General features: G+C 41.2%; 1 protein-coding gene across 1 annotated transcript; it reads right to left on the reverse strand.

The window, feature by feature from the left end:
- Positions 1-3,240: 3,240 nt before the first annotated feature.
- On the reverse strand, positions 3,241-6,893 carry LOC138881364 (uncharacterized). The gene is made up of 9 exons (XM_070161587.1): positions 6,695-6,893; positions 6,240-6,533; positions 5,780-6,021; positions 5,572-5,623; positions 5,269-5,480; positions 4,869-5,108; positions 3,835-4,037; positions 3,524-3,727; positions 3,241-3,433 (listed from the first exon to the last, which is right to left on the reverse strand). The coding sequence occupies exons 1-9, from the start codon at positions 6,891-6,893 to the stop codon at positions 3,241-3,243; spliced, it is 1,839 nt and encodes a 612-aa protein (XP_070017688.1).
- Positions 6,894-9,419: the final 2,526 nt, after the last annotated feature.

Consider the following 9,419-nt stretch of genomic DNA (forward strand, 5'->3'; position numbering starts at 1 on the left):
CAAGAATCTTTGGACATCTCTGTGTCCCTAGCAATATCATCTCCCTCAGGGTCAGCCAACTGAATATCATCATCATAAAATCTAGGTGTGGCTGGATTGTCGAACATCACATGCACTACCTCGGCTGTGTTGGCAGCAAGGTCTAGCTCGTCAAAATGGCCAGCTGGTGCTACCAGTGTAGATGGTGCTGAAGGATCTGGGGCAGACTGGTGCGAGTCAAGCATCACATCAAAAGGAAGTCTAGTCACCTCCTTTCGAAGCTTGTCCACTGATTTCTTACTTAAATAGGACTTCCTTATCTTCTTCTCTTCCTTTCCCAGCTCATTAATAACTGACCCGTGCCGTACCAAGGTGTCCATGATAGTCTTCTGGTTCTCTAGAATCTTCTTCAATGTCTCAACAATGTCAGAAGGAGCCTATGGTTCTTGTGAAGTGGACTGCACTACAACAGTACTGGACAAGTCAGACAACTTTGTAGTAGTTGTCTTCATCCAGTTGTTGAGACTCGCCAATGTCTGGGAGTCTTGCAGAGTAAATAGTAGGGCAGTGTGCATGGACATTGGCCTTAGAGTTGTGATATGAGCTGTGGTAGGAGCTGTGGTAGGGGATGCGGATGATGGCGGAGCCATAACACTAACACTGAAAGAAGGCTCAGTAGAGGTGGATGGAAGATCCGCTATCTCAGAAGCTACCACTGTTGGCTCATCAAACTGGCCTGTGGTGGTAGATGGGTGGACGTTCTTCTTCGGGTTTCTCGCATCCATCAGTGAATACCAATCAAAGGTCTACTTTTCCTTCATCTTGGTGTCAAAATCTATCAGCTCTATCTTTGAATCGGTGAGGTACTCTGTGATAGTGTTGGGATAAGGTTAGGCCGAGCTGTCCTACCGTGCAATCACTGAAATGTTGGCCGATATCATGACACCCACATTGAGTGGGTACCCATCCATAATGGAAGCCACAAGAACTACCTGAGAAATACGAAGATGAGTCTCATTCTGTCCTGGATCCAGTCTTCTGCAGACAAAGGTTTATCACCCCTTCGCCTCAAAATTCAGAGTGCTCCTATGGATGGGAACCCCAACAGTGATCCATGGTAGTGGTGGCCCTAGCGGTGCTAAGATCTCTGCCAACCATGGTCGGACTTCCTCCTTAATCGCACACTTTTCCAAATATTACTTTGGCCCCAAATCCTCTAAGCCCAAGTACGTGTTTAACATATGCTGATCAAACCTCACCTTGAGGTTGCACACCTTGGTCACCTTCATCTTTTTCTTGATATGAGCCGTATTGGCATAGAATTTTCGGAATAGGTATTCTTTTGCATCCTCCACTCTCTCGGTGAACCACATCCAACCTTTTTTGTGCTTTGAGCTGCCTCATTATTGCCGGGTTGTATGTCTCCAAATCTTTCAAAAGAAACTATCGCTCAAGAGTCAACGATCTCACTGGACATCACATACGAAAACTGGTGAAGGCAGCCAAACAAACAAATTGATCCTCCCAAATCTCTTTCTTTTTTTATCTCTTAAGACCTGTAGCTATAACATCTGCCCCTCTACCATCATCGAGGATGTCATGTATAACCTATGCCTCAAGGACTGGTGTAGCTGATGGCTCAGAAGCCTAGCTAGCACTCTCCGGCCCCTCGGAGATGCTATGAGATGAAGATGGATCGTCCCTAAGCTGGTATATCCCCTATGGCCTTGATTGTGTGGCCATTTGCTCCTCTTGCATAGAGGCTGAGTTGCCTTCTAACATTTCCCTAGTCAGAACATAAGAGCTAGACTTGGAGAGGTCTTCACCTCTATCTCTACTGGCTATTAATTTCTTTTTGGTTGTCTCTGGCTGGCCAAAGGGCAAGGTACTTTTACCTCGACCCCGAGATGATTCACCTCTTCCCTTTGAAGTGTCGCCTCGACCTCTTGATTGAACCATTTTTTGTATCAAACAGAGAAGATTATTTGTTGCAATCCATTATTTAAACACATACAAGACTCATGTAGGTAAGAGAGAGACACTAGGAATACAGCTGCAGATGGAACTTGCAGTTTGCAAAATTTTGTTGTGTGGTTGCAGATGGGAAGGGCGGTCCGCACATTTTTGCTCGCAGCCAGGCTTTTTAGTCCTAAACTTGTTAACTCTCTAGCTAAAGAAAAATGGCCAATCTACAGCTGCATAAGGAAATCTGCTGACTTGCGGCCGCACTTATGAGTCTCTAAAAGGAAGACACTCTGATGATAGAGAATTAGTTAATCTATGGCCGCAAGCGGAAATCTGTTGTCCGCACAATTTGACTTGCAGCCGTAGATTCCGTCCTCACATAAGTTTCCAAAAATTTGAATCTGGGGACCACACAATTCAAGTGCAGCCGTAGAATTCAAACAATTACGAACAAACAACTTTTTTTTACCAAAGGTTTTCAATTTCTTGCTCAAATAGGCATGTCAACATTGTAAATACATGCAATTTCACTAACCCAATCCCAGTAGAGCGTGTATCAGGTTTACCTAATTCAAATCTACCCCACATGACACACAATTGAACTCTAATAACAGATGGCCTAAAAAGAACCAAAAATCTACAAATTAACCTAACACAAAAAGTTAACATAAAATTGAAGCATACCAGATAGAGTGAGTGCAACGAGTGACTAACTGAGGTGGCTGTGTGTGTGATAGTTGAAATCTCCAAGAAAAATTTCAGTATTTTGTTCAAAAAGGAAAAAGTGTAAAATGAGACCTACAATTTTATTTATACCAATCAATTCGAAAAGGGAACGGAGATGAGTGCAGCCGCACAGTTTCATGTGCAGTCCGTACTCTTTAACTTGGGAGCTTTATCTCAGAATTTTATCTACGATCACATATTTTTGTATTCGGCCGCAGATTTCCCATGCGGTTGCAAATTGACCTCTGCACTGACAATCTTAAACTTTAGAGAGTTATTATTTTTGAAATTTCAAATGTGCATTCTGTAAGAGAAATATGATGCCACAATGCTCATCTGCTATGGCACATAAAATTGTGCGGTCCACACAAATAAAGTGCGTCCGCACTCCTTTGAACACTTAGCCATATATTCTTTCACTATTCTTGTAAGTCACACTCATCCCTGTAGCCTACTTCAAATCAAGTTAGAACACAAATAAAACCTAACTACAAAATAAAAAAGGAAAAGAACATGGGTTGCCTCTCGAGAAGCGCCTGATTTGACGTCGCGGCACGATGCAGAAAACTCTCAAGTGAAGTGAATGATCGCCACCATGTGGCTTTCTCCAAACTTTCCCAAGTAGTGCTTCACCCGATGACCTTTGACGCAGAATACTTCATTATTTTTGTTCTTCAAGTCTAATGTACCAAAAGGTGTCACACCCATAATCTCAAATGGACCACTCCACTTGGATTTTAGCTTTCCACGAAATATCCTCAATCTTGAGTTAAACAACAATACAAGATCACCTACCTTGAACTCTTTGATCCAAATGTATTTGACATGAAAATATTTCATCTTTTATTTGTACAAGGACGAACTTGTATAAGCATGGTACCAAAACTCATCCAATTCATTCAAGTGTGCAACCATCAAGTTAGCGGCTATATCCCAATCAAGGTTCAACTTCTTTAGAGCCCACACTGCCTTGTGCTCTAGTTCCACAGAAAGATTACAAGCTTTTTCGAACACCAACCGATATGGAAAAATTCTGATAGGTGTTTTGTAAGCCGTCCTGTAGGCACATAATGTATCATCAAGCTTCTTGGACCAATCCGTCCATTTAGCATTCATTGTTTTGGACAAGATACTCTTTATCTCCCATTGGAGACTTCTACTTACCCACTAGCTTGTGGGTGATAGGGAGTCGAGACTTTGTGAGTAATACCATACTTGCTAAGTAAAGTGTCAAAAGCCTTGTTGCAAAAGTGTGACCCCCCATCGCTTATAATTACACGCGGAGTACCAAACCTAGTGAAAATATTCTTCTTCAAGAAAGCCACTACACTTCTCGCCTCATTGTTGGGTAATGCATCAACCTCAATCTATTTGGACACATAATCCACAGCGACCAAGATGTAGGTGTTTCCACATGAACTTAAAAAGGGCCCATGAAGTCAATACCCCACACATCAAAAATATCAATCTCCAAAATGATTGTGAGATGCATTTCATTTTTCTTCGAGATTCCACTGGCCCGTTGACATTCATCACATCTTTTCACTAGCATCTTTGTAAAAAGTAGGCCAATAGAAACCACAACTAAGCACTTTGGCCGGCATTATTGCTCAACTATGATGACCACCATCTGGCAAGAAATGACAAGCCCCAAGAATATCACCTTGCACTTCTTCCAGTACACATCTTCTAATAACCCTATCCGCATAAATCCAGAAAAGGTATGGCTCATCCCAATAATAATATTGACAATCCATTTTGATATTCTTCCTTTGGCTTGAAGAGAACTCATCCGGAATGATTCCACATACAAGAAAATTTGCTAAGTCCGCAAACCGTGGCACATCTTTCATTGAAATTTCCAAGAGTTGCTCATCGGTGAAGGAATCATTAATTTCAAGGCCATCATGTAGCCTCCCACCCTCCTCCAAACGAGACAAATGGTTCGCCACTTAGTCTTCACTGCCTTTCCTATATTGGATGTCAATATCAAATTCTTGCAACAAGAGTACCCATCTCATCTGCCGAGCTTTGGAGTTATTTCTTGCTCATAAGATAACTAAGTACCGCATGATCCATGTGGACAATAACTTTTGCACCCATCAAGTATGAGCAGAACTTCTCAATGGCAAACATGATAACAAGGAGCTCTTTCTCCGTAATGGTATAGTTGACTTAGGCGCGATTCATGGTCTTACTAGCATAGTAGACGGGATAGAAAATCTTGTAGATGCGTTGCCCCAAAAACGCATCAAAACAACCCCAACCGCTACGTCACTTGCATCACACATGAGTTCAAAAGGCGCACTCCAATTTGGAGCGGTGATGATGGGAATGGTTGTCAACTTGAGCTTCAACATTTCAAAAGCTCTCATGAAATCATCATTGTAATCAAACTTAGCATCCTTCTCAAGAAGCTTGCACAATGGGTTCACTACCTTAGAAGAATCTTTGATGAAGCACCAATAAAAACCCAAGTGGCCTAAGAAAGTCCGCACACCCTTCGCCGAAGCTGGGGGTGGAAGCTTAGAATCACCTCAATCTTTGCCTTGTAAACTTCAATTCCATTCCCTGAGATTATATGATCAAGGACAATACCTTCCTCGACCATGAAATGACATTTCTCCCAATTGAGCACCAAATTAATTTAGCCAACACTTTGTCCAAATTTGCAAGACAATAATCAAAAGAATCTCTAACTACCAAGAAGTCATCCATGAAAACATCAAGGTTGTCTCCACCATGTCCTTGAAAATAGCTATCATACACCTTTGAAAAGTCACCGGTGAATTGCGCAAACCAAATGATATCTGCTTGAAAGAAAAATTACCATAGGGACATGTAAAGTTTGTTTTCTCTTGATCTTACGGAGCAATGAGATTTTTGTTGTAGCCCGAGTACCCATCAAGAAAGCAACAGAAAGCACGACCAGAAAATCTATTGGGCATTTGATCTAAGAAAGGAAGTGGAAAATTATCCTTTCTTGTGACTTTATTGAGCTTGCGATAGTCCATACACACCATCCAACCGGTCACCGTTCTTGTATGAATCAACTCATTCTTATCATTGGTTACCAGCGTCATGCCCCCTTCTTCGGGACATATTGAACCGGGGAAGCCCATGAACTATCGGAGATAGGGTAGACAACCTCGGCATCCAACCACTTGATAATCTCCTTCTTGACCACTTCTTGCTTAGCCTCATTGAGTCTCCTTTGATGTTCAATAGATTGTTTGGCACCATCCTCCAACTTGATTTTATACATGCAAAAGACAGGGCTTATCCCCTGAATATTCGCCAAGGTCCACCCAGTAGCCTTCTTCCTCTTTTGTAGCACCGCCAATGTGGAATCTACGTGCACGTTAATCAAACAAGAGGAAAGAATAACCAGTAATATATAACAAGGACCAAGAAATCATACCGCAAATGTGGAGGTAGTGGATTCAACTCCAAGGTAGGAGGCTCTTCAATAGAAGACTTTGTGGAAGGAGTTGTCCTATTTTCAAGATCCAAGGACAATTTTCGGGTTGCATAGTTGTACGATCCTATTCCTATAAAAGAGTTCATACATTCCATGAAGCTATCCATCTCGTCATCATCAAAGTTGAGCAAGACACCCTCCAACATATCACCAACATTGATTGCATCACTTGTATCATCGACAATGACACCGATTACCAAATCCACAAAAGAATACACCTCATTGCAATTTGGTTGCCATATGGTCTTACACACATGGAATACCACTTTTTCATCACCAACCCGGGAAGTGAGTTCTCCGAATTCAACATCACAAATAGCCTTAACCATAGCAAGGAAAGGTCTTCTAAGAATAATTGGCACCTTATAATTAACTTTACAATCTAGAATGACAAAATCCATCGGGAGAATGAATTTATCAACACGAACCAAAACATCTTTAATTATACCCAGCGACCATTTCATGGTAAGATCAGCCATTTGCAATTGCATAGAGGTGTGTCTTGTAATGTCTTGAAAACTGAATAGGGCATCAAATTGATACTTTCCCTAATATCACAAAGAGATTGTTCAATCTCTGCACTTCCAATTCTAAAAGGGATCGTGAAAGCACTAGGATCCTCCAACTTAGAAGCCATTGAATGCACAATTGCACTCACTTGACGAGTGACTTTGATGGTCTCAAAATTCGTTGAGTGCTTCTTTGTCACAAGATCCTTCATAAACTTTTCATAACCGGGCATTTGTTCCAAATCTTCAAAAAATACTCTTCATCATTTGAATGAACTTCTTGAATTAATTCTCACCATTTTCCTTGGAAAGTCTTTGAGGGTATGGAGGTGGAGGTTTAGGCAATGGTGCCTTAGCCTTTTGCGCTACCATCTCCGGTATGTCCATAATGTGTTCCCTAGACGACTTCACCTCTTCTTGAGTCTCTTCCACACAATCATCAATATCAATCCGAACATCATCATTAGGTTGCACCACATAGTTTGGGATCTCTTCTTCTTGCATCAGTTGATCATCATCAATAAGTTGCCTTTGTCTTGAGGTGGGTGCATTCCTGCCTCTTCCACTTCTTGTGATAACCACCATGGCAAGCCCCGTATTATTACCACCCTTTGGGTTAACCACTGTGTCACTTGGTAGTGCCCCCTTAGGACGAGAATTTAGAGCTTGAAAGATTTGCCTCATGTGAACTTCTAGATTGCAGATTGATGTGTTGTGTGAGGCAAGTTGGGCATCCGAATCATCATTCTTTTCCATTATTTTCTTGAACATACTTTCAATACGCGCCATCGCATTGTTTGCAGAACTTGAACCATGGGAAGGATACAGAGTGGGTCATTTGGTTGTTGGTACATCAGGGCCTTTGCAAAACCCAACCCACTTTTACCTTGATTGTTGCTCCATCTACCTTGATTGTTACCTTCCCAATTTCTTTGGTTGTTTCCACTCCAATTTTCTTGATTGTTGTTGTTATGCTAATTCCCTTAATTGTTGTTTCCACTCCAATTTCGGTGATTGTTATAATTCCAATTCCCTTTATTGTTGTTTCTACTCCATTTTCACATATTGCACTTCCTCTTCTTGTTAATTATAGGAATCATCTTGCTCAAAACCACTATCTTCTTGCACATAGTTCTCCATTGGAGGTTACACTTGTGGAACCTTGGTCTTCCTCTTGTTCACCATCATGTTAACTCTCTCCATAGTATTGACTTGCTTAGGGTCTTGCACTTGACTGAGTTGAGATTTTTCTAGTCAATTCATGGTAGTTGTCAATTTAGAAATGGCTTGCCCATTGTCACGCAATTCTTTGTGATGGTGAATCATAATTGGGTCACCTTGTATAATATTGGCCCGGGATTTCCAAGCCGATGATGTTTCTTCCATCTCATCCAAAATCTCACACGTCTCCGTATAAGGTGTAATCATAAAGTTCCCACCGGCTAGTTGATTCACTACAGATTTGTTGGTTATGTTAATCCCACGATAGAAGGTTTGTTGAATCATATTTTCAGTCATATCGTTGTTGGGACATTACTTAACCATAGTTCTATAGCACTCCCATATCTCATGTAGTGGTTCATTCGGCTCTTGCTTGAATGCCAAGATCTCATCTTAAAGTGTAGCCATTTGCCCGGGAGAGAAACATTTAGCTATGAACTTTTCCGCCAACTCATCCCAAGTGTAAATTGAATGATTTGCCAATCGTTCCAATCAATCTAAAGCTTCCCCCTTAAAGAGAAGGGAAAAAGCTATATCCTCAATGCATCCTCGAAAAAATTAGCTTGCTTGCTCCCCAACATGTATCCACAAAGCCCTTCAAATGTTTATAAGCATTTTGAGTTGGAGCACCAGTAAAGAAACCCCATTGCTCTAGCAAAGTGAGCATCACATTGGTGATTTGGAAGTTACCCACCCTAATACGGGGAGGGACTATTGCACTAGCATATCCTTTATTAAGTAATACCCGATGTGGAGCCGCTCATGGTGGAGGTGGGGGTGGAGTGGGCACATTTTCATGAAGCACCCGGCCTCTCCGATTGGCTTAAGGTTTGAGAGGTAACTCTTCAACTTGCTCATCCTGTCCTTCCAATTCCCCCAAAAGCACATTTTCAAGATCATTGTTTTCCACATTTGTACCTAAAATTTCTCACACAAGTTAGTAGCACGGAAGGAAAAGAAGATATTTCAAAAACAAACCCAAATATATAGCTAACACCATTTTAAATCCTCGGCAATGATGCCAAAAATTGATCCATGTCCAATTTACACTCAATAGTGAGTGAAAATGATCGTTGGAAGAATAGTACCCAACAAGAGTCGAGATCGATTTCCACAGGGAACTACTATGGGTGTTAGGGTATACATTTGAGGAAAGCAAATAGAACAACTAAATTGCACTTCCAAACAAAAGGTTTTGATTTTGACTTCTAATTTTACTCTAACAATGATAAGCTAAGAGAAGAAACTGGAAACTGAATGATTGTTTTTGGTGTTTTTTCCAAATAGTTAAAAAGCCTAGGGATGTAACCTTAACCTAGGTGTTCGCCTAATGGATTAAATACATCAACGCTTGTTTTTTGATTGGGGTGCATTATAACTCTCAACTATACATTACCCATTCCATACCTCTCAATCATAGAGTGATTTTGCCCAATTTGGCTTTCTCAAGCCCAAACGGGTGTCAAACTAAACAATTGATATGAGCTCAAGTCGGGTTCTCACTATCTCTAGTTTGAACCCTTTAATAGGCTAATGAA

This window comes from Nicotiana sylvestris, chromosome 11 (assembly GCF_000393655.2).
Source record: "Nicotiana sylvestris chromosome 11, ASM39365v2, whole genome shotgun sequence".
Lineage (NCBI taxonomy): Eukaryota > Viridiplantae > Streptophyta > Magnoliopsida > Solanales > Solanaceae > Nicotiana > Nicotiana sylvestris.

Bases quoted from the DNA above. Each gene is read 5' to 3' on its own strand.
- LOC138881364 (XM_070161587.1), bottom strand. From the start codon at position 6,893: ATGCCCGGTTATGAAAAGTTTATGAAGGATCTTGTGACAAAGAAGCAC. The intron at 5,624-5,779 runs GTTCAATATGTC...TTCCTTTCTTAG, and splicing joins ATAGTTCATGGGCTTCCCCG to ATCAAATGCCCAATAGATTT. The intron at 5,481-5,571 runs GTACTCGGGCTA...TCTTTCAAGCAG, and splicing joins TTCTGTTGCTTTCTTGATGG to ATATCATTTGGTTTGCGCAA.